Here is a 26576-nt window from a genome sequence, read left to right as displayed (position 1 = left end):
TCGCACAATACAGGAACATAAAAAAAAAAAACGCAACGTAAAACAAGAAAAAAGTATCAGACCCACCAACACCTAACTAACAAAATGAGGCTTGTACATTTTGCTGACTACTTTCATAAAGGCAAGAAATAAATAATAACCTTTAGGAATACTCTTCCTCCATCAGTATTGATCTAAATGCAACACTGAAATCCTTCTCTTTCCCCGCCCAACAACAGATTTTACAGCGATAGTATTAGTACATGCCCCCGTCTTATAATCTTGAAACTGAATATTGTGATTCACGACCAAATGATGATAACCCCTTTCACTCAACCCCTTGCACTAAGCAAACCCATCCAACATGACTACAGAACCTTCTTCCACAGTCTTCTATTAAAGATGTCAAGACTTCATTTGTCCGATTTGGTACAACCGTAAATACAACATGAGCACAATCTCCTCCAGAAACTACTACTGCAAAAACCTAAAGCCCAACAACCTCGTGCCCCCTTTCGTACTTTCTCTTTCGAAAATGTGACTCATCTACTTCAACTATAACCCCTGCCCCCCCCCCCCCCCCCCCCCCCCCCCGTCCTAAATGACCCCCTAGACTTTATAAATTCCCCGCAGACTTCTCTACAAAATGAGAACCAGTCGACTACAGTGCCACACGAAACCCCTGCTTCGTGCATGACAGATTTGCAATAATAGGGCCTATTCATAGCAAAAATAGGTTAGCATGACAGTTACTTCTAAATTCAGCCTCGATCTTTCAAACCACATCCCCCTGTATATGGATCTCCATGTGTTATTTTTTCTGCACCTCCACATGTATACATCGGAAGTTCGTGATGACTCAACCTTTCTTCAAAACCCTATAATTTCCACAGACAGTGCACTTGCAAAATTCAGCAATGATGCCCAATAATTGCAAAAATTGTATAGTTGATTTATGGTCACTCATTTTCTGAAGCAGAATTTTCGCAGTAAAAACAACTGACTCATTCATAACAAGCAGCATGAGAAATCAAGACCTTATAAATCACGACTACTTATAAATCACAACTACTTTCATTAACAAAAGATGGTGAAGACAAATTACGAGATGAAAACAAAATAATCTACATCGAATTTTTAATATACACGCGTAACGAGGAAATCCAGAGAAATCATTGGACGTTCATCGACTGCAATCTGCAGCACAAACAAAATAACATCACGCATTACGTCATTGGTCAAAGCCGACGGGTAGTATCGGACACTAGAATTGACCCAAACTTCCCAGACGTGAACGTTATTGAATATATCTGGGATGCCTTGCAATGTAGTGTTCAGAAGAGATCTCCACTGCCTCATACTCTTATGGATTTATGGACAGCCCTCAAGGATTCATGATGTCAGTTCCCTCCAGCACTACTTCAGACATTAGTTGAGTCCATGCCACAACGTGTTGTAGCACGTACCAGTTTCTTCGGCTCTTTAGTGTAAGTGTGACTGAAGATGCAGGTCTAAAAATGAAAAAGACAACATGCTTATACAAGTGTTTCATAGACCTGGTAAAGGTATTCGACAGTGTGGCTTGGGACAGGTTTGCAATTTAATTAGGGAAAAGAGAATGAACTAGTAAAGCTGATGGTGTATAAACTCACTATATTTAAATCAAAAAGTGTCAGTAAAAGAGAGAGGAGAAAGTATCAACTAGATGAAATTGGATAAGGATTAAGACAAGGCTACTGTCTTTCCCCCAACATTTTAAATCCACTGGCTGAGAAGGGGACAAAACTTTGAGTAAGAAGAATGTGGTGTTTGAGATAGTGCTTCTAGCAGTGGATGGAAAATAACTGCAGGAAATTATGGATATCAATGAATCTAAAGGAAAGAACCATGAAGTGAAAATCAACACAGAGAAAACAAAAATTGTGGAGGAAGTAAAATGGTAAACATAATGCTGAATGGAGAAACATTAGAACATGTGAAAAGCTTTTTACACCTAGGAAGCAAGATGGATAGTGACTGAAAATGCAGCACAGAAATTAAAAGCATTATAGCAATGGCAAAAAGAGGCATTTGCAAGAAAAGCAGAGTTTTCTGCATCGATAATGGATAAATAGTTGAAGAAAAGACTGCATTACTGATACGTGTCCAATGAGGGAGAAACATAGCGCAAGGCTGGAGGCTTTTGTGATATGGACATAGTGGAGGATGGATGGAATGAACTGGATGGAAGGGTGAAAAGTGATCCGGTACTGCAAAAAACACGAGAGACCATTACTGAGTTCAATAAAAATACAGAAAGGAACTAGGTAAGACATATACCAAGGAGGAAAGAGAGATTTGTATAAAAAAATTAAAAAAGAACAGAAACTGTCTTAGAAGGGCATGTGGAAGGGTGGAGAAAGAGAGGGAGGAAGAGTTTAGACATCCTGGATGATGGGCAGCATATACTGCAGCTATTAGAAGGAAGTAATGGACTATCAGAAATAGACACACAAATGATATGTTAACATAGCAGGATACGATAACCACCACCACTACTACTACTACTACTACTACTACTACTACTACTCTTACAGCTAATACTATTATTGATGCTCCTCTCTGTATATGTGTATAATGCTGTAGTAAATTTCAATATTCCACAAACAAGTAAGTCCCAGACTCTTCCAGGAATTACAAATCTGAAGTCGTAAACAGACTCACTCTGATGTTTAAATGGAGTTACTCCCACTGAGACATCACATTTATACATCAGTTCTTCATGTTCCTTGTAGGGAAGCCCCTATCCTTGATATGCACACATTAATATGATAGAGCTTATGTGAAGGACAGCGACAATGTGTCTGTGCTTTTGTCTCCGTAATGTAAACTCATATACTCAGACTATGCAGGTAACATGTGATCAGTTACGTAGGATTCATTCATGCTAAAGTAGCATTTTAATAATTGTGTGAAAATGCGTGCTAAGTTACATGGGCTGCAGCTTAGAGGATGGAGTCTGTCATTAAATGTTAACATGTTATTGTGAACATCCAAGAAGTGTGCGAATGACAGCCATGTGGCCTCTTGAGTATGAGTGATGAGCTATGTAATGTTATCATCTTATTCATAGATTGAAACTGAAACAATGTATCCATTGTTGTTTTGACCTGTAAACCATTTACCAGGTAATGTGACATAAAAACTGTGGCGTCATCCATTGCTGTGTTGTGCAAATGTCACAATATGAAGTGCTGTATCCCAGTTTCTCTCTTTGCTTCCAACATTCTGTGAGAGTATGTGTCCAGCATTTTACTAAAACATTCTGCGAGGCCAGCAGCTATCATTCTGTGAACAGTGTTGCGCATTAAAATTACGTCAAACATGAGTCTTGACTGAACCACTTTTCCATCAGAGATCATTGCTATAGTGCTCAGTGCATAGAAATTGTCTTTCACAAGAAAGATAGTGGTTTCAGAGCTTCATCAATATGTACAGCCTTGGTGAAAGTGTAGTGAATGAACTAGCCAGTGCACACTGTTATCCATTTATTCACAATGGCCAACTTGAGAAACCTTCGGAAAAGGTAAACTGTAGTCCAGTGAAATGGGGCAACTGCAGGAGGAATTGGTACAAGATATTTTGGGGGTAAAAGAGGGTGCACATGCTCAAGTCATTGGCAGTCCCTATAGTGGCTTACATAATGTCAGACAGATCATTAGATAACTGGCTAATGATATATGCTTCTGAGTATATCAAGAACCTTCGAAGAACACAGTAGACCTGATGTCAGAGCATCATGCAAATAGTTGTGGGGTGATAGATTGGTCCATCTCTCCCTCACAATCGGACAAAAGATGTCCTTGTAAAAACATTGTTAGGCATGCAGGAAATTTTTACTGTACACATGTTGGGTTTATCGATAGTCAAGAGTTGGGGTGAGATGCGCGAGCACAGAATGTTACAAAAGCATGACACAGATTGAACGTCTCCACCTGCTGTGAAGGATTGCTTATGCTTTGATGTTGCAGCTTTTGGAAGCCAGAGAACAAAAGGAGCTATATAGAATGACAATAGCTAGAAACAGTTCAAAGAAGTAGAGATGAAACGTCATTCTTGTATGTTCTGTCTTGAGATTCACTTCAGATACGTTTTTCTGAGTAATAAAATATTTGGCATCTAACATAAATATTAAATACGAGAAGCAAAATACAGAAGAGTTCTTCTTAGAGGTTACATGGTTTCGTACCAAGCTTAGTCTGAAGCTCTCTTACAGCCCTCAATCTTGTGCAGACAGTGAAGTAGTCTCGTGGTACAATTAGAGGCCAGCATAGCAGGTCCATTGCACCAAACAAGCAGAAGAATGTGACTGTAAATCTTGAATAAAGTAAAAGTGTGCATGAACAACATCAGGGTGACAGACTGTTAGTGAAGTTGTTGGCTCAGTTACAACTCATAAAACTCATCACTTGAGCCACCTAAGACTGATCACACTTCAGCGAAGTGCACTGCGAGTGAGCTGGAGTGATAAGCAACCATTTCTGTATCAGTGGGTCATAATTCTATTTGTACAGTTTTCTTTCTACAGCAACTTCTTCCTTCCTTGAGGCCTCTATGGTCTTCAGTAATGCTGGATATTCCCTTTGTTTTGCTGCAGTGTTCTTAAGTTCAGTGATGAGTTGGAAAGCACTAGTGCTGTAAAGTTCTGGCACTTGATTCCACGAAAGGCAGTCATATTCCTGAAGCTGTAGTTCACCTCTCATTTATGTGAAAATTTGCCAGGAATGACACATGGTTCAGAAACCATGTTAAACTGTACATCCCCTTTCCCTGGTGGGATTACTGGGGTAGGGTAGGCACACTCAAGTCGCAGAAGCATTGTCAAATTGGAAGACTTGCCCCAGCCCATTGAGCTACACGAAATCATTGTTATTATTAATATCCATCTTCCCAATCATAGTAATCAATCCTTCTGGATTGTCATTCACATAAAGGATGGTGATCAGTCACAACAGTGAATGGTCTGGCATACAAATAGGATCTGAACTGACTGGTTGTCCAGACAACAATAAGCCACTCTTTCTCAGTTTGGCTTGCAGCAGTGCCATTCTGTAGCTGAATTGAGCCTGGAATACTTGTTACCTTCCAAATGATCTGTTACCATGATGCTATCAACGATACTTTTTACCTTAACTATTTTATTGTGCTGTTCAGAATTCTCTTGATGCAGTGAACCTGCTAAGCAGTAACATCAATTCTTGCTGTGTGACTTCTTCATCTGCGGAGGGTCGAGAAGTGGAAGAGAGCTTTGTAGAGTCAAGTTACAAAATGACATAACAGCCTTTTAAAGAACTCTTCTTTATTTTGTTGCTCTTATTTAGCAATTAAAACATCGAGAGAACAGATCTCTTATTAATCAGAACAGTGTCTCCAAACCGAAACTCTGAACAGAAGAGCAGAGAAAGGCATTCCTCATCAGCTTCTTTCAACTGTTTCTGGGCGTTGTTGTTCTCGACTGCACCTCTTGTTCTCTGCCTTCCAAAACACTGCCAACTCACAACACCAAAGCATAAGCGAACCCTTCACAGCAGATGGAGATGCCTAATTGCTGACGTGGCTTGGTGATGTTCTGTGCTTCCACATCTCACTCTGACTCATTCATCATACCAGAATGTGCACAATTGAAAGTTTTTACACAAACATTTTTCATCTGATTGCGAGGAATAGATGGAACATTATGTTACACCCCAAGTCATAGAGTAATTCTTCTCAGACTTGGAGAGTACTCTGTAGGCTAGCACTCAGCGCCTGCCTATTTGCACTAAAGGTGTGCATATCCCATAACCACTTCCAAGTGTGTGTATTTCTGTCTTGGCATTGTCACCAAAAAGTGCTGGACTAGAGAGGATCTCAGTAACATAAGATGCAGATAAGGAAACAGATGTAGCTTGAGTTCAGAACCACAGATACCAAGGCCTTAAATGATATGGGTGGTATGACACATACATTGTGTGGTACTTCGAGTATGTACTTACATAGCACAGTGAGAGGTGTGATAGAGTGCATTCCATTGTGTTTTATATTTTTATTTCAGAAAATAAAAACCCACTGTTTCTCCATCAATGTAGTAGTTTGCTGTCCTATTCACAGGAAATTGTGTCACAGCAACTCTAGTGAATATAAGATTTTTGACAGTTTTATAATCCTCTCATGCTTTTTACAATTTTGTAGCATGAAGAACAATAAACTATGTCACTTGGATATTTCTGATTTACAATACAATGAGTTACCACAGTATGCTTTTTTTTACATCTCAGTGGATTTTTGACAGTTTTATAATCCTGTCTCACTTTTTGCAATATTGTAGCATGAAGAACAGTAAACCATGTCACCTGAAAGCTTAAAGTTCCCAGTTTGTTTATATACACTGATCAGCCAGAACATTATGACCACCAACCTCCTATCCACATAAACCCATACAGACAGTAGCAGTGTCACCTTGTGAGGAATGACTGCTAGTCACACACATGCATGGTGCATATAGTTCCAGTGAGCATGCTGTCTGTATGTATTCTGTGGTGTGTATAATGGATAAGGCGCACTATCTGTGTGATATTTGACGAGGGCAGATTGTGATGGCCCATAGGTTCAGCAGGAGCATTTCAGAAATTGCACAGTTTGTTGAGTGTTTGAGCAGTACTGTGGTGCATGCCTTCAACATGTGGCAAAACGAAGGTGAAACCACGCCTAGACATCATGGGGTTGGGCTACCACCCCTCCTTACAGGTGTTGGACATTGTAGGCTGTTAGGCTGTCCAGGCTGGAAAAACAGAACAGGTGGTGAACTGTCGTAGAACTAACATCAGACTTTAAAGCTGGGCAGAATACAAGTGTGTGTGAACACAAAGTGTATTGAACACCTCTAATGATGTGTCTCTGCAACCGATGACCCATGCATGTGCCTATGTTAACACCACGACATCGGCAAGTATGGCTGAAAATGGCACATGACCATCGGCACTGGATGTTGGTGCAGTGGCAGAGCATTGCACGGTCTGGTGAATCCCGATACCTTCTTCATCATGCTGCTGGGAGGGTGCGAATCCATCGTCTTCAAGGGGAAATCTCTATGACACGAGTACTGCTGGACAGAGACAAGCTGGTGGTGGCTCCATTATGCTCTGGGGAACATCCATGTTGGCATCCATGGGTCCAGTGGAGCTCGTGCAAGGTGCCATGATGATCAAGGAGTGTTGTACACTGATTATGGACCACATACGTCCTTCATGATGATCATGTTTCCTGAGGGCAGTAGTATTTTTTGGTAAGATAATGTACCATGTCCCAAGGCCAAGAATGTGACAGAGTGGTTTAAGAGACACAGTGGTGAGTTCCAAATGATGTTCTGCCTCCCCCCCCCCCCCTCCTTCCCCCCTGACCTGATCGAACACATCTGGGATGTGATTGAATGTGGTGTCAGAACTCATTGCCCTCTCTCCAGAATTTATTGGAATTAGGTTACTTCTGTGTGCGCAACCTACCCATTGCTTCCATGCCACGATGTGTCATCACTGTTATTCGTTCCACAGGTGGCTGTAATAACACTGTTCACGTTTACGTCGCACTTCACTTGGCGTAGACCGGGACTGTGCCCTAGGCATGCTCGATGTTAACTGACTGGGCACGGCCCGTGCTACCTGAGTTGTTGTTGTTGTTGTTACGCCGGCAGAGGTCGCGTCCGAATTCTCGCGTGCCCTCTGGTGGACGGGACTCTACTTGCAGCAAATACCGTCTGTGATGCGCCGTGCTGATGTGCGCCTCCCGCGATCTTTCTGGTGGCTACTGCACTCCTCCTCCTTTGGGGGGTGAAGCCACTGTGAGCCACTGACTCGGAAGGTGGAGCGTCGGGCAGGAGCGATGACCTCCACATCCTTTGGAAGGCCGGAGTCGAGGGGATCTGCCAATCCTCAAGCCGGAACCTTCGAATATGGCTGGAAGTGACCCACATGAAGAGGCCCCCGTCGTCCCACCACCGGAGCCCGGGACAGAACGGGCGACAAGCTGTCGAACTCCGGATCCTGTGCCACCTCGGGAGGGGCAAGACCCAGTGGCGGGGATGATGGGGATGGGACGACCACAGGTGAACCAGCCTCTTGAGAAACCGGGCCTGCGAGGGGGGGCCGGCTCTCGCTGGGGCATCTCGAACGATGGCGATGCAGGTGCTGGAGCTACTGGAGGCTGCCAAGGCTGAGAACCATCGCAGTGCGGCAGAGTCACAGCGGGAAGAGGTGGTAACGTCCCCTGAGAAACCAACACGGGTGCCGGCAATGGGGAAGCCGGTGTCCGAGAGGTCGGAGGGTGGGTGCCCAAATGTGGACGTAGCTGATTTTGGTGACGACGTACCATCCAGTCCCCTGCCTGCAAGGTATAGAGCCGGCGGCCATTTCGGCGCAGGACCACCGCCGGTATCCAACGTGGATTGCGACCAAACCCACGTGCCCAGACCGACATACCCAGTGGAAAGCCAGGTACTCCATTTTGCGAAGACTGGCAAGGACCAGGCCGGAGGAGGTGCAGCAGAGTCTTAGGTTGGCGCCCATGGAGGAGCTCTGCGGGGCTACGTTCGCCCATTGGTGTGGTCCGGTATGCCATCAGGAAAAACGTCAGTGCCTCCTCTGCAGGAAATTCTTGCACATACTTTTTCATTTGCGTCTTAAATGTGCGCACCATGCGCTCGGCTTCCCCATTCGATTGTGGATGAAAGGGGGGAGAGCAAACATGCCGAATACCGAAGCGCCTACAAAAATCCTAGAAGGTCTGCGAAATAAACTGCGGTCCATTGTCAGAGACCAGGGTGATTGGCAGACCTTCCACAGAAAAGATTTTTGCTAGTGCCTGGATTGCAACTTCTGAAGTGGTTGAGGAGCAGCGAATGACATACGGGAATCGGGAATAAGCATCAATGACAATGAGCCAAAAGCCATTGAGAAACGGGCCTGCAAAATCAATGTGAACACGTTCCCATGCTTGGGTTGCCGGCGGCCAGGAAGAGAACGCTGCCCTGGGAGATGCCTGTTGGCTCGCACACTGGGAACAGGCGGCCACCAAGTGCTCAATTTCTCTGTAAATACCGGGCCAGTACACATGTCTGCAAGCCAAGGTTTTAGTATGGAAAACACCCCAGTGAGGACCTCCCTTCGTAAACTGGCAGGAACAACCACGCGAGGAGCTGTATCATCGGTAGCCAGAAGGAGAACTCCTTCCAAGACTGAGAGGCGGTCTCGTAGAATAAAATAATTACGAAGAGAGTCCGAGGCCCGGCCCGGAGGGCGGGATGACCACCCCTGCTGAATGAGGCGAACTACTTGCCGGAGAACCGGGTCAGCTGCCATTTCTCTGGCGACTCTAGAACTAGCGATCGGGAAGCCATCAACCGCTTGGTGGGACGCCACATCCAAATGAAAACACAGAATATCTTCTCGATCGAACTTAGGATCCGGGCCTACCGGAAGACTGGAAAGAGCGTCGGCATTGGCATGCTGTCCGGTAGGGCGAAAATGAATGTCATAATGGTACTTAGAGAGGAACAAGGCCCAGCGCTGTAGTCTGTGGGCCGCCCTATCCGGAATCTGAGAGGCGGGGCCAAATAACGATATTAACGGCTTATGGTCAGTGATTAACTGAAACTTCGTGCCATACAAGAAAGGGTGAAACTTGGTAACAGCGTAGACAATGGCCAAAGCATCTTTTTCCACCTGGGAGTAGTGGGACTGCGCGGGACGCAAACGCCAGTGGTTGCTCGGAACCATCTGCGTTGCGATGGGCCAGGACCACCCCCACCCCATACTGCGAAGCATCTGTAGCCAGGACCAATGGCTTATGGGGGTCAAAAGTAGCCAAACAAGGCGCTGACGTGAGGAGGCCCTTCAACGAGTTGAACGCTCGCTCGCATGCAGGCGACCAATCAAAAGGAACACCCTTGCGCAGAAGGCAGTACAGGGGGCAGGCTATGGTGGAAGCCCTGGGAATGAACCGGTGGTAATAGGCTATCTTGCCTAAAAAAGCTTGTAACTCTTTCAGCGAAGCGGGCCGAGGAAGGTCGACGATACCTTGGACCAAACTTCCTAGTGGCTGGACACCGTGCTGAGAGATGGTGTAGCCCACATACTCAATGGACAGTTGGAAGAAGACTTATGCAGGTTGCAACGCAAGCCCACAGACCTGAATTTGAGAAAGATGGTGCGAAGGTTGTGCAAGTGTTCCTTCGTGCTGCGGCCTGTGACAGTTATGTCATCCAGGTAATTAATACAATGAGGGATTGTCGACGTGACGTGCTCAAGATAATGCTGGAATATCGCTGGGGCACTGGATATTCCGAAGGCCAACCGCTGATATTGGTAAAGGCCAAACGGGGTGTTGACGACCGCCAGCCGTTTGGAGTCCTCATCAAGTGTTATCTGATGATAAGCCTCCAAAAGATCGATTTTCGAAAAATATTGGCCTCCCGCCACGGCGGAGAACAATTCATCAGCACGAGGCAAAGGATAGGTGTCCACCACCAATTGGGAATTAATGGTGGCCTTGAAATCGCCACAAAGACGTAATTTTCCCGAGGGCTTCCTTACAATAACGAGGGGTGAAGCCCACTCACTAGAAGAAATGGGAAGAACGACCCCTAGGGCTGTCAGCCGGTCTAGCTCTTCCTTTACCTGAGAGCGGAGAGCCAAGGGGATCTGCCTCGCGCGTAGAAAATGCGGGCGAGCCGACGCCTTCAACGTTAAGTGAGCTTCAAAATCTGAAACACGCCCCAGGCCCTCCTCAAAGATATCTGGAAAGTCTGAGATCAAAGATTCCAATGATTGATAGAGAACGTCTTCGGAGACCAACTGTATGGTGTCAGCGATAGAAAAACCGAAAGCTTGAAAGGCATCCAGGGCAAAAAAGTTAGCAGAGCTCGCGTCACTGACAACAATAAAAGTAATAGGCCGAGTGACTGATTTGTAAGTCACGTCGGTAGTGAATTGACCCAGTAGGGGAATGAACTGTTTACCACAACTGCGTAGACGCCGGTAAACTGGCGCCAACGGGGGCGATCCAAGGTCGGAATAAGTTTGTGCATTCAACAACGAAACTGCCGCGCCCGTATCTACTTGCAGTTGTAACCGGCGCGACAGAACCGACACCTCGATAAAGAGTTTGCGTGCCGATGCGTCGGGAGCCTGGCCCGATGAAACTTCCTGAATGTCAACGTCCATTTCCTCTGTACCTGCTTCCTTCGATTCTTTTGAGGCTGAGCGGCAGCAGTGTGACCTTTTTTATTACATTTGCGACAAACGGCTCAACGCTGGGGGCACTCTGACCGATCATGATGTATATAGCACGTCGCACAGGACAGCAACAGGGGCCGGCGGCCAGAATTCTGTTTACGCGCCGTGCGGGAGCGGCGGTAACGGCCAGATTGTACCGCTCGCACGTCGTCCACCCCGGACGCAGTGGACGCGGCCGCACCGCCCTGAACCGCCGCGACATCGCACCACGCTTCCAGCTGTTGACCTGCAGTGTGAGAGACTTCATACGATTGAGCAATGGACAGGACTTCCTCGAGGGAAGGGTCTTCTAACTGCAGGACCCGCTGCCGGACCTCCCTATCCGGGGCCGAACGAACAATGACATCGCGTACCATAACGTGGGCATCAGACTCTCGCGACTGCTCCGTGACAAAATGACACTTGCGACTAAGACTGTGCAGGGTAGCGGCCCACGCCCGGTAAGACTGATGGGGCTGTTTCTTGCACTGATAGAACTCGACCCTAGCCACCACAACATGCGTGCGGCGGCGATAATATGAAGACAGCAATGAACACAGTGCGTCAAAAGACAAGGACGAGGGTTCCTGCAACGGCGCTAGCTGCCGCAAAACTTGATACAGCGAGGGAGATATCCAAGACAAGAAGAGAGCACGACATACCTCCGCATCGACAACATGAAATGCCTGGAAATGCTGCCGAAGGTGATGTTCATCTGCATCCCAATCCTCCGCCGTCTCGTCATATGGGGGGAAAGGGAGGAGGGAACGGCGCTGGAGCAGACTGCGTGGAGAGCAACGCCGGAAGCACTTGTTTCATGGTGGCCATGAGCTCCGTCTGCTGCTCAACCAAAACCCGCACTAAATCCTCCATGCCGTGGAGAAGCTGCGAAACCGGAACAACGATGCAACACGCGAAAGAACGACCCTACTCGTCGCCAATTGTGTAATAACACTGTTCACGTTTACGTCGCACTTCACTTGGCGTAGACCGGGACTGTGCCCTAGGCATGCTCGATGTTAACTGACTGGGCACGGCCCGTGCTGCCTGAGTTGTTGTTGTTGTTGTTACGCCGGCAGAGGTCGCGTCTGAATTCTCGCGTGCCCTCTGGTGGATGGGACTCTACTTGCGGCAACTACCGTCCGTGACGCGCCGTGCTGATGTGCGCCTCCCGCGATCTTTCTGTTGGCTACTGTAGTGGCCAATACCGGCTATTAGGTAGGTTGTCATAATGTTCTGGCTAATCAGTGCAGAGACCCCAAATATATTTTTGTCATTTTTTGTTGTGAATTATTCATTATGAGAGAAAGATGAGAAATTCACAGCCTGGCAGCACGAACTGTAGTTTTAGATCAAAAGTGCACTTAATGCTGTAAACCCCTTTTTGGCCAGCATTTTTCAAATGAGTAGTTTCCATCCCCAATGTGCAGTTCTGGAAGATCTGCAAAATATTTATCTGTGGATGTCACAGCCTCTTCACCAGTGTCTGAATGTTTTCCAGTCACAAATTTTTATATACTGTGTGTAGAACCCTGTGGTAATTAGGGTGCCAGATCCAAAGAAGAGTATGGATGATTTGACAATTCGTATGATAATGGAAAATCCTTGGTAGAATATAAATAACTAAAATAGTCAAGGTAACCATTGAGCCAACACTGCAGCTTGTGCTCCTTATAAACAATCCTTCACCAACTTGGGATAAATATCTGTCGGCAATAAACCTCTCAAAACGAGTAATTTCATTATTCTATGGTGCTGTACATTATTCATTTGCACAAAACACACATAATGGTTACTTTTAAAAACTGTATAAACAAAATTATTTCCCAGATCAATTTGCCACTTCAGTTACGTTATTACAGAACATATACTAACATAAAAAAGTGTTTCACTTATATTAATGCCATTTCTGTGCCTGACTGAGAATTTGTGACCTTAACTTTCCACTTACTTTAATAGGTGTCAGGAACTCTAGCTTCACTTGTGTGGTAGAGATTTATTTATAATAACCATCAGATTCATTTGGCATAGCCTCAGTTTCTTCTGTGCTTTCTTTTCCAAGGTGTGAGGTTTAGTGGGAGGCTGTTATGGGGGCCAGTGATCATAGGTCATGATCTTTAGAAGTACATTTTTCAAATAAAATTCTTTGTAGCTGTATAGCATATGAGATGAAGTGATGTTCGTAATTGGACGTATCGAAATTGGGCAGGGAAGGAGGGGATGGTAGCTAAAATCACTCAATGTCTTCATGATAATACATGTTTCATGAATGTGATAGGATACTGAAATTTCATTAATTTTTCCAGTTTGCATATGTAGCTCTTAGTTAATTTTTTCTTTCGTTGCAGGTTTTCTTTGAAAAGGTATTTGTTACACGCCCATGGAAAGCCTTATTTGTTACAACAGATGATGATATTCATGAATGGTGGTTTCGTTGGAAGCTGGACCGATACAGGTATGAAACTGTTTTGTCACCTCACGCATTTAAATTGTACTCAGGCTTATAAATAATAAGTACAAGGAGACCGAATGGCTGGAAAGTACATACTTGCAGGAAGTGAAATATCTGCACTGTCAATATAAATTAAGAGCAGGAAAGGTGACAGTGGAGAAAATAAATTGCAAAACGATGAAAAAAGATGATAGGCAAGAGCTAAAAATACTATATGGACAAAACAGGAAGACTAATCCAAGAAAGCCAATGAATTGTATGAAAGGAAATATCACTTCACCCATTCTCTCTCCTTGTAATTTTGCAGTTTTCTCAAATGACATTGGACCTGTTGGCTTCTGTCTCAGATTCTTCAGCTGACATTTGTTTTCTTGATGTTTCACCAGTTGTCTTTACATTTTTCCCTACAAGTTGGTAAAAACTGATCAGTATAATTTGTTTGTAATAAGCTAATAATGATATGCATTGTGTGTTCCAGAATGGTGTTCAAACTTGTTAAATGTTGAGAAATATTATGAAACATCAGTATTTATTAGTCTGAAAATTATTTAGCCTAGAAATTGGCATGCTTGACATCTTTGTTCTTTGTCAGAAAAAGATCTGCTAGTGTACAAGTTGCCAACCAAAAGCGAGAGAAGTAAAAGTGCTGTATATTTTATTGCCCTCCAGTCACACCAAGTGGTTTAACCTCTAAGGAATTACATTTGTTCTTTGTACTCCTCTCCTTAATCTGTTTAGGAGTTGGTAAATCTTCCAGTTTACTTACCTACCAGATGACAGAGCTTCCCCAGGTGCCATCAATTTCTCTTTGGTGTCTGAATGCACTACATATGATATCTAACAGTTTTCCTAATCAAGACTTTTCATCTGGACTGCCATTTCTATGTGGATGGATAGTGTCTGCACAGAGGGTGCTATTAATTGTACGCGTTATTTCATATAGTAAAGTATGAGGGTGGTTTGAAAAGTTCTCGGAACAGAATAGAAAAAAAGTTCTTACATCACAAACTATTTTCATGTTTCAATGTAGTCTCCTTGTAGATTAATGCACTTGGTCCAACGATTTTCCAGTTCCTTGATCCCATCTCAAAAATGAGTTTCCTCCAGGCTGCAAAATAGTTGTCAACTCTGGCTATCAAATCTTTGTTTGAAGTGAGTCTTCATCCACCACGAAAAATTTTCAGTTTTGGGAAGAGATGGAAGTCTGACAGAGCCGTATAAGGTGAATAAGGCAGGTGTGGCAACAATTCATACCTTAGTTCATATATTTTTGCCGTAGTGACAGCACATGTGTGTGGGCTCACATTGTCGTGATGGGAGATGACTTTCTTCCTTGCTGAATCTGGCATTTCTTCACGTGTCTTTCATTGCAATTTGTCCATGAGGTTAGCATAGTATTCTCCAATAATTGTTTGAGTGGGGAGATAATCTACAAACAGAATCTCCTTCGCATCCCAGAACACTAATGCCATGACCTTTCCCGCCTATGGAATTGTCTTTGCTTTCTTTGGTGGTGCAGAGAATGAGCATGTTTCCATTGCTTTCACTGTTATTTTCTCCCTAGAGTATAGCTGTGCACCTGCATAAACAGAAAGCGACCACAATTAATAATGCTATTTATTAAGAACAAATAGCTTATGTTGTACGTGTCGGCTGATGTTTGTTGTGGCAAAAGTTCCTTTGGGAGGTGATGTCCCACAGCAAAAATGTGAATAAAAAAGGATTACTTATGGTTATTGAGGTGCGCACCAGGGAAATGTGTTCTTGCTGTATATTAATGATATGGTAGACAATATTAATAGTAACTCATCATTTCTGCAAATGATGCAGTTGCCTATAATGAGTACTTACCGAAAGAAGATTAGCAGCTTGCTTTTAATGTTCACAAATATGAAATTTTGCCCTTCACAAAATGAAAAATCATAATATCCTACGACAACAATGTTAATGAGTCATAACTGGATCTTTCAACTCGTATAAATATCTGTGTTTAACTATGTAATGTAATTGGGTAGATAAAAAAATCTACTCAGCCAAGCAGTGGCAGAACACGTACATAAAAGGAGGTTATAATTAACCAAGCTTTCAGAGCCAGTGGCCCCTTCTTCCAGCATGAGGGTTGAAGGGAAGGGAGAGGAATGAAGGAAAAGGACTGGACAGGTCTAGGGAAAAGGGCAGATTTCAAAAAAGTCATCCAGAACCATGGGTCATGGGAGACTTACCAGATGGAATGATAATGAAAGACTGACTGCTGGGGACTGCACTCAATGAGATTTGAAAACGTGAGAGCTTAAAGGCAGAACACAGGGTAATATGCAAGGCAGAGATTACTGCTAAAACATTGCGGACAAGTTAATATGAATGGAAAGCTAAGTGCATTGTACGTAACAGAAGTGGTGGCGATTGGGGGGGGGGGGGGCAGTGAAAAATAGGCAGGAAAGACCATGAAGGATGTAGAAAACTAAAACAGAGTGAAACAAAGAGTAGTTACAGTGAAGAAAACCTGAGACGGAAGAAATTAACGTAAATTAAGGTCAGGTGGATGGTGAGAACCAGGAACATATTGTATTGCTAGTTCCAACGTGTGGAGTTCAGAAAAACTGGTGTTTTGGGGAAGAATCCAAATGGCACATACGGTGAAACAGGCATTGAGGTCATGACTGTCATGTTTCAGAGCATGCTTTGCAACTGGGTGAGGTGTGTTACCAGTTTACACCCTCTGCCTATGCCCGTTCATCCTAACTGCTAATTTGGTGGTAGTCTGAGATTTTTCCCACCAACTTAGAATAGCTTTTCATTACCCTCCCGCCAGGCGTGGTGGTCTAGCGGTTCTAGGCGCTCAGTCTGGAACCGCGCGACTGCTACGGTCGCAGGTTCGAATCCTGCCTCGGGCATGGATGTGTGTGATGTCCTTAGGTTAGTTAGGTTTAAGTAGTTCTAAGTTCTAGGGGACTGATGACCACAGCAGTTAAGTCCCATAGTGCTCAGAGCCATTTGAACCATTTTTCATTACCCTCCCAGTCTCTGCAATGTCCTTGTCAAACCCTGTGCTCCTTCTGCACCCATCTCCCTACCCTATGGCTCCTATCCCTGTAGTGGTCCCGACTGCAAGACTTGTCCTAGGCATCCTCCTACCACCACATACACCAGCCATGTAACTGCCAAAACATATACCATCAAAGGGACAGCCACCTGTGAAAAGACATACGTCATGTACCAGCTGTTATGTAAACACTGTTCAGCCTTTTACATCGACATGACTACCACCAAATTATTGATTAGGATGAATGGGCATAGGCATTGGGTGCATAGTGGCAACACGCAATATGCTGCTGCAGAGTGTGCTCTACAATGTGGCAATTGTGACCTCGGTGCCTATTTCACCACACACGCCATCTGGATTCTTTCCCCAGACACCAGTTTCTCTGAACTCCGCATGTGGGAGCTAGCACTACAATATGTCCCTGGTGCTCGCCACCCACTTGATCTTAATTTATGTTAATTTCTTCCATTTAAGCATTTCTTCACAGTAACTATTCCTTTTTTCACTCCCTTTTAGTTTTCTACATCTTTAGTTTACTGGCCTGTATATTTTCCACCATTCCCCTTGCCACCTCTGTTATGTACAATGCACTTAGCTTGCAAATTGTAACCTTCTTTTATGTGCGTGTTTTGCCACTATTTGGTCAGTAGATTTTTTTATCTACCTGATAACATTATATTGCCAAAAATTTGTTGTTTGGTTTTAACTATTTGCAAGATATGAAATGAAACAATCGCAAGGCACGGTTGTAGATAAACTAGGTGGCAGACTTTTGTTTATTGGTAGAATAATATAAAATGCAGTCAATCTACAAAGGAGATTGCTTGCAAAACACCCGTCCAACACAGCCTAGAATAGTGTTAAAGCGTATGGGAGCTGTACCTGATAGCTAGAATTGGAAGAAGCACTAATAACTGATACAGTGGGAATCACTCTCTGTCATGCACTTCACAGTGGCTTCAGAGTATTAATGCAGACGTAGATATAGATGTAGTACTGCTGGTTGTTTACTCCATTTGCTTCCTGTAAGCCACCTTAGCAGTGTTTCTAGTGGTTCTTCCTGTTTTCTTATGATATGGTGTTGTTTGTAGATATGGTATCTCAAACTTTTTTGATGGATTTGATCAAGGTGATAGTGTGTCAATAACCAATTATATTGAAATAGGGAAACAATGGCCAGAAATGCATATTTATTGTATTGTGGACATACACAGCATACACCACATAACAACAAAGTAGCTCAAGTAATTGTTCAAAGCAATGATCACCAATATCAATGCATGTAGTGCAATGGTTCAAAGATCCCAGGTATCTGTTGTACACTGGCTAAACAGCCATAATGTACACAACTTAGCTCATAGCACGTGTGTCATGTGACAACTACATGCATCGCACCAGTGCATTAACCCATTAACCTGTGCCCCCCCCCCCCGCCACACACACACACACACACACACACACCACTGTGTATGATGTCAGTTCTCCATTGCATCATACAGCTTGGGATGTGTCCATGTTGAGGTGTGTTACTATACATAGTGTGTGACACCTGCTCAAAGATAGAACATTATTCCTGACTAGAGTTGGCAGACATGCATTTAATATACAGTGCAGTTGGATGTAGAGCTCATAAAGCAGCACAAATGTACAAAGAACACTTTCCCAACAGGTGTAATCCTACTTGGAAGACTTTTCTCTCTGTGGATACCCACTTGAGAGAGAAGGGGTCATTCACACCACAGAGAGCCGGCCAGGGTTCCCACCAAAGACACTCAAAATGATAGACTCTGAGGAGATGGTGTTGGATCATGTGGCTGACCACCCAGCAATAAGTACCCATCAACTTGCCCACAAAATGAATGCTTCAAAGGATACAGTGTGGAGAATACTGGTGGATCAGGTATTACACCCCTCATAAAGAATGTGTGCAAGCACTGGGACCAGCAGATTTTGAGCCCTGAATTCACTTCTGTCAATGGATTATCCACTGCAGTGCTGAACTTTGTACAATGTGTATTGTTCACAGATGAGACCTCATTCACCTGCAATGGTGTTTTCAACAGCTGTAATACCCATATCATGAGGACAACCCTATGCCACCCACATCGCTGGCAGCCACCAATGATTCTCTGTCAATATATGGGCAGGCATTATCCAAGGTCATGTAATAGGACCTTATTTGCCACCTCCCCATTTTTACTGTTCCATGTTACCTTGTGTTCCTGTGAGATGTGTTGCCACAGTGCTTGGAAACTGTGCCACTTGTCCACGAATGGATGTGGTTTCAACATGACTGTGTACCAGTCCACTTTGATGTTAATGTCTGTGAGCATCTGAACAACATATACATTCAATGTTGGATTGGAAGGAGAGGTCCTGTCCTACAACCAGCGCAGTTTCCAGATCTTGCATCTCTGAAATTTTCCTCTGGGGGTTACGTCAAGATATTGGTGTGTGAAATCCCCATAAAAACGGATGAATATCTGTTTGCTAGAGTTCAAACTGCCTCTCCCCTGGCACAACAGACAACAGGTATCTTTGAGAGAAGAACTTTATGCACTGTTATTACGTGTGCATTGAGACCAGCGATTGTCACTTTAAACAATTACTATGAGTTACATTGTTGTTATGTAGTGTGCATGGTCTATGTCCATAACATAATAAATATCGATTGCTGACCATTGGTTCCCTGTCTCAATATATTCAGTTGTGGACCCACTATTACCTGTCAGTTTGACCAAAAGGTTTGATACCATGTGTAAGTGTATGTTCCAAGGTGACTCAAGGATATTTCAGGTTGAAGCATTGTTCCAGTTAAGAGCTGAAACCTGCTTCTTGTCGGATGAGCTACAATTTGAGTATTGGACTTGAGCTGTTTAGCTCCATGTTTTGAAATACCTTACACAGGTTGCAAAATGGAGAGGTGGACAGAATTTCTTGCAGCAGATGGGCCTTTCCTCATTAAGTATTGCAGTTAGTTTGGTTTTGCTCCAGATCATCTGCATTAGATTTGAGATCAGGCAGACATTATAGACTTAGCGGCCAATGGTGAGTTACAAGCAATATTGTTAAGACCAAGTGTACAACCTCTGTTGCAATTTTTTTTAATAGCTTGAGTCATTTCAGTCATTGTAAATGCTGACAATAAGTCCCACCTTAAAGAGCTGGTTGTCTGGTTTTTTTTTTTTTTTTTTTTTGCCAGTATCAACATTTTGCAGTAGTTGACTCACAGCAGCATTGGTGCTAACAACATAAGAATCATTATAGAGGCATTTGAGGAGTTCCCGTATCTTCTGGTGAGCTTTATCAGAAATTTAAATTTTACAGGGTCCAGTATCTCAATCTTTTTTGCTTTTGTCAGGAAGATAACAATTTAAGGTGAGATTCTACTGTTCTCAAACCGTATGAGTCAATTTAAAATAATTCACATGTATTCTTGCAAGAGAGCTTCTACTTCTTCGTTCTTACTAGGATTGTGTGAATTCACAGACATGAATTCACTTCAGAATTAAACTGATGTTATTATGATATCATATCAGTGAAGAAGTGCTTATCTGCCCTCAAATCTGCAGACTTAACACAGTTTGATTTCTCTTCCATTAAGGAACATTTTGTAGACTTCAACTCCTTGATTACTAAATGTCATTAGAAACGTCTTTGCGCGCGCACACACACACACACACACACACACACACACACACACACACACACACACACACACACTTAGATATGCTCTGCATAAATTTTGGTATTGTTATTTTTAGGATGTTGCAGAGGGTGTGTTGATGCAACTGTAACAATTACATAAAATTAGGGAAAGGCCACCACTCATCTGTAGCAAACAGATGTGTGGTGCACAAAAACTTATAACGGGAAACAGTATTTGCATTAGCTTTTGAGCTCTTGCTCTTTTTTGAAGTCCAAATTTGAAGGCAGGATTTTCAGTTAAGTACAACTCACCTTCATTAGTTGCACCAACATAACAGCCAGAACATAACTGATCTCCTTTGCAGAGAATTGATGCCATTGTTATTGTATCTGTTTTTAATGTGTGTACAGTGTATACATTACAGAGGAAATTTAATTTAAACAAATGTACCAAATAACATATTCTGCAAGCTGTGCTGATCTAAATCACAATAAATAAAATATTTACAATAAAGAAGATATATCCTGTATACCTACTGTTAAACAATCCACATTAGCACACTCATAAAATAGTAATATCTTGTAGGCCAATGAAGAAGGCTGTAAATATTGGGTAGGTGACATGTACCACCCAGATCTTTAGTGCATAGCAATAGATAGTTGTAGTGTAATTCAACTCTGACTTGGAGAATACTCTGGAAGGATAAGGTATCACCTTTTCATCGCCTTCTTGATTTTGCACTAAAACTGCACCAATTCCAAAATCACTAGTGTTGATATGAAGTTCTGTTTAGGCATTCTCACCATGTGATGCTAGGATTGGAGGTGATTATATGGCTTCCTTAAGGAAAAGGGAAGATGTTTCTTGTACCTCATCCAAAGAAAATTTGCCATCCGCCTACAGTAGTTCTTGCGAGGATCATGCCATGGTACAGAAATCTTCATGAATCACTGATAGTATGAGCACATTCCAAGAAAATTTCTCACATCACAAATGTGCTGTGGAATTGAAAAATGTGCTGCCTCTTATTTTCTCTGAGTTGGGATGGGCTCAGTTCCTGTGAACTATGTGCCCCAAGATTTTTATTTCTTGGTCACCATAGATACTCCTTTTTTGGTTTAAGGTAGAGACCATCAGTCTGAACACTGTTCAACACTGTTGTCAGGCACCTTAGATATTCTTAGATGTCCTCAAAAAATGGCAAGCAGTGTAGACTGTCATCAATATGTGGCAATGGATAGACACCTTTCTTCGTGATTTTGTTCAGTTGGTGGTAGTTGATACAGAAATACCACGTGCTATTCTACTTCTTCATAAAGACCACAGGAGAGAATGAAGGACTGTTGGAAGGTTCAGTGATGTCATCTTCCAGCATCTTCTCCACTTCCAAATTGTCTCCTTTAGCCTTCGACACGTTATGCGAATGCTGGCAAATTGGTGAATGTGTGTTGATATGGTGGGTGATTTATCGTGAGCTGCTTGCTCTATTGTTTCTCCACCCTGGATTTGAAAGCATCCAAAAACAGACACGGAACAGCTATCAGTCATCGACATTGTCCCTCAGACAGACCAGATTCTATTCCCAATTAAATAGTAGTGCATGATTCTTTGTTGATGATACTAAGCTTTCCTTCCTGGACAGTCTGGTTATCTTTCAGGTTCATTATATTTAGGATGACTTTTGGTTGCTCTTAACAATTAATAATTGGAAATGCTCCTTGACCATCTAAAATGGTTAAGACCATTGTTGGTTTTTGTAATTGACAAAAGCTCCACAGTTTAACTGAATACCTTGATTGATGATTGAAACTAGTTTTGTCATTGCTGGTGGTGGGATAAAAATGTCTCCAACAGTAAACAAGCTGAGCAGGGTAGCACAGAGGTTAGCACACTGGACTTGCATTCTGGAGGACAATGGTTCAAACCTGCATCTGGCCATCCTGATTTAGATTTTGCATGATTTCCCTAAATTGCTTAATGCAAATCCCAGGATGATTCCTTCAAAACGGCCTCTCCTTCTCCATCTTTCCCTATTTGAAGCTTGTGCTCTGTCTGTAATGACCTCGTTGTCAATGAGACATTAAGCACTAATCTCCTCCTCCTCCTCCTCAGAGCAATCTTTGCTACGGGTACTTGTTGGAATAGCTTCGTCAGTGTGGAGTTCTTATCTTCCACAATCTGCTGTGACTGCTCGTGATGCCTACAAGAAGTCCCCTTGGAGAGTAACATTATGACCACATTCTGATAAAATGATGAATTCAAAGGGATGTGTTCTGTCACTGATAGTTATTCTTGCAATACATGGTCGAGATGGCAGGACGTTTTTCCTGTTTGTGGGTTCCAGCATAGTTTATCTCATGGAACATAGTTTTATTTAGCTGATGACAAGAGCTCGGACAGGCCGGGTCTTGATAACGATGTCAGTGAGATTTCCTAACATCTTGCTCACTGCCGTCTATGGAGGATTCTCACCCTGTGGTGGTGTCAACTTCATATTATATTACTTTGATCAGTTTTCCTGAACTCTGCTGCTAGGAGACGGACTGGTACTTCCATACGGTGGTGGGGAACATCTGTGGCATGTTGGGGATTGACTTTGTCCAGGGTATGGTGATGGGCTTCCTACCACAAATTCACTATAATCGTCTCCAGTTGACTGGCGTGAATAGGGCTGTCATGGTGATTGACATCTTGTAGTAGGATACTAGTTCTCAAACATTCATCTTCTCTCTCTGCAGTCTCATACAAGGTCTCCAGATCACCTCCACTGTGAAAACATTCCACCTTTTGTTCTGTATCATCCAAATCTTCTCTTTTTTTTTGGGGGGGGGGGGGGTGTTGTACTTCGGAGATGAATTGATTTGATCTGTGTTGGTCAGGCACTGTATTGTTGCTTGACGGTTGCAGAATAAGTCAGAGATAATTGGTCCCTTCTTTTTGGTGTGTTTGACAGGTGGTGGAGATTGATGCCAAAGGTCAAAACACCTGTTCTTTGACATTCTCAATACCCTCCTGATGGATGGAGTCGATATTCATGGCTCCTATATCTTTTGTACTTGGTCCAGCTATTCTGGTTGCCTCTTCTGTTGTTATCTGGCATACGAGAGAGGCAGGAGCTCTCATCTCTCACAGTCTATGACTGCTTGTGTTGCTTGTGAGAAGTCCCTGTCACTAGTCAGATGAGAGGTGCCACAACTGCTACAGGGGCCCCATTTGGGAAGTGGTTATGTCTCTTTTGTTCAGTTATCTTCTGTTTCAATTCATCAATGTGCTGGTACCACTTCATGAATTCCTCTGTTCCTGTGGCATAATTTACCAGAAGACCATGGTACATCTCTTTTGTGACTCTCTTCATCAAATGTAAGATCTTGTCAGCTTTCTCTCATACCCCAGGTAGTAAGAGAAGAGATAAATCACTGTATGGTGGCCAGAAATGTGGGACTGAGTTCACAATACGTGAAAGCTATGAATCTCTATCCCATTCAAAGAATGTCAAAGAACAGATGTATTGACATTTGGCACCAGTCCCTGCCTATAGTCAAGCGCACCATGAAGGACAGGATTGGCCAACTTGGACCTATGCCTCAACTGTCAAACAATGGCCAAGTATCAGACCAACACAGACATAACCAACTCCTCAACCAAGTATAAAACAACACAGAACAACAGGCATTTGGAAAATGGAGGCCAAAATGCAAATATGATGCCCTAGACACATTGTATGTTACAGCAGAGAAACAGTGTGAATATTCGACTATTAAGCCACAAGATGTCAATGGTGATGACAGCCCTATTTACACCAGTCAGCTGCAGACTATTGTAGCTGTACCCCAGACATGGTTGCTTCCCAGTATGCTTTAGCCATTTCCTGTTGCCATACAGAAGTACCAGTCACTCCCTTAGCCACTAAAATCAGGAAAATTGAATGAGGTGACCATCCACGGAGGTGAAGTCGCCAAAGATGAAAATCCTCCGTGGATGAAATTTATCAAGATGTCAAGGTACGGAAAGAACAACTATGAATGAGAGAATACAACCCTTCAATTTTGTCATTTACAGCATGTAGTCATAGTGTTGCTCTTTACTGGACTTCTCACAGGCAACACAAGCAGTCATAGACTGTGAGAGATGAGAGCTCCAGATTGACAAAACAATTATAACAAGCACACGTAACAAAAATTGCTGTGGGCAGTTTTTGCCGTTGAAGACATTATCGTATCGTCATCAAGACGAGTTCCACTCATCACCAAGATGCACAGTTAAACTGTGAACCTTTTGTCAACTGCAAAAAGGTATTCATACTCACAAGAGAAATCTATGTGCCAGTAATAATCATAAGCACTATTGATGTCCAAGAAGAACTTTGTATCACTAATTGTTATGAACAGCCACAACTCATCTGTAAAGGTATGTGTGTAGGATCACCCAAACCAGTCCAAGTTAGGCAGCTTAGTCCCATCAACAAAGAATCGTCCTCCACTATCACTACAGACATTGCAGGGGAGGAAGCTACTATTAAACTGCCAATAGGATCTTACCTTACCGAGGAGCAGTGTTTATTAGTGATAGCCATTCTGCATCAGTTTTTAATGCTTTTGAATCTGGAGTGGAGAAAAGACAGACCAAGCAGCCCAACTTTGTATCAACAGTGGTATCATTCACCAATTAGCCAGCATTTGTATAGGTTGAACAATGGTAAATCCAGGAGGAAGTGGAGATGATGATGCCTCAAGATGACATCATGGAATCTTCGGAGAGTCCTCGGTCCACTGTTGTGCTTCTCATCAAGAATGACTGGCAAGTGAGCAAAGTCACAAATCATTGATGACACCCTAGGCAGGTTAAGAGGAGCAAAGTTTTTCTCAATTATTGACATACTGACAGGGTATTGGAAAATCAAGGTTGACATGGGTGAGCAGGATGAGTTCATAGTTATGCTATTTGGAGTATGTAAGGCTTTAGCTACATTCAGTTGTGTGATGGACAACCTGCTTCAGCACCTTAAATGGTCAGCATGTCCTTGTTATCTGGATGACATTCTAATTTTTAAGACATTTGAAGAACATCTTAAGTCCACCTGACAACAGTGTTGAAGTTTGGTCACATTGTAGGCCCCCACTTCAATCTGAACCGATGCCTCCTCATCACTGAAAAAATAAAAATCTTGTGGCACTTAGTTCATGATGACTGAGTCCACCTCAATGTACAGGGTGCACCCATCTGTAGGTGGTCGCTCATGTCGGCACCAATGATGTGTGTCGCTATGAATCTGAGGAAATCCTCTCTGGCTTCCGGCGACTATCTGATTTGGTGAAGACTGCCAGTCTCGCTAGCGGGATGAAAGTAGAGCTCACCATCTGCAGCATCGTTGACAGGACTGACTGCGGACCTTTGGTAGAGAGCCGAGTGGAGGGTCTGAATCAGAGGCTGAGACGGTTCTGCGACCACGTGGGCTGCAGATTCCTCGACTTACGCCATAGGGTGGTGGGGTTTTGGGTTCCGCTGGATAGGTCAGGAGTCCACTACACACATCAGGCGGCTACACAGGTAGCAGGGGTTGTGTGGCGTGGACTGCGCGGTCTTTTAGGTTAGATGGCCTTGGGCAAGTACAGAAAGGGCAACAGCCTCAAAGGGTGTTGGGCAAATTCGGGACATGCAGGGACCAAACAGCAATCGGTATTGTAATTGTAAACTGTCGAAGCTGTGTTGCTAAAGTACCAGAATTTCAAGCACTGATAGAAAGCACCGAAGCTGAAATCATTATAGGTACGGAAAGCTGGATGAAGCCAGAGATAAATTCTGCTGAAATTTTTACAAAGGCACAGATGGTGTTTAGAAATATAGATTGCAAGCAACCGGTGGTGGCGTGTTTGTTGCTGTTAGTAGTAGTTTATCCTGTAGTGAAATAGAAGTGGATAGTTCCTGTGAATTATTATGGGTGGAGGTTATACTCAACGACCGAGCTAGGTTAATAATTGGCTCCTTTTACCGACCTCCCGACTCAGCAGCATTAGTGGCAGAACAACTGAGAGAAAATCTGGAATACATTTCACTTAAATTTCCTCAGCGTGTTATAGTCTTAGGTGGATATTTCAATTTACCAGATATAGACTGGGACACTCAGATGTTTAGGACGGGTGGTAGGGACAGAGCATTGAGTGACATTAT

At 43.4% G+C, this 26576-nt stretch overlaps 1 protein-coding gene across 2 annotated transcripts in view; it reads left to right on the top strand.

The window, feature by feature from the left end:
- LOC126251918 (N-acetylneuraminate 9-O-acetyltransferase) overlaps nt 1-26576 on the top strand; it is a 270156-nt gene that overhangs the window by 222056 nt on the left and 21524 nt on the right. For both annotated transcript variants that reach the window (XR_007545805.1, XM_049952650.1), the window contains exon 12: nt 13613-13719. Coding sequence is in view for 1 of the 2 variants with exons in the window: in XM_049952650.1 (XP_049808607.1) it covers nt 13613-13719 (107 nt within the window). In the remaining variant the exon portion in view is untranslated. The remainder of the gene's footprint in view (nt 1-13612; nt 13720-26576) is intronic.

This window comes from Schistocerca nitens, chromosome 4, assembly GCF_023898315.1.
Source record: "Schistocerca nitens isolate TAMUIC-IGC-003100 chromosome 4, iqSchNite1.1, whole genome shotgun sequence".
Taxonomy (NCBI): domain Eukaryota; kingdom Metazoa; phylum Arthropoda; class Insecta; order Orthoptera; family Acrididae; genus Schistocerca; species Schistocerca nitens.
The sequence above is the reverse complement of the archived record's forward strand: the minus strand, read 5'-3'. Positions and strand labels throughout refer to the sequence as shown.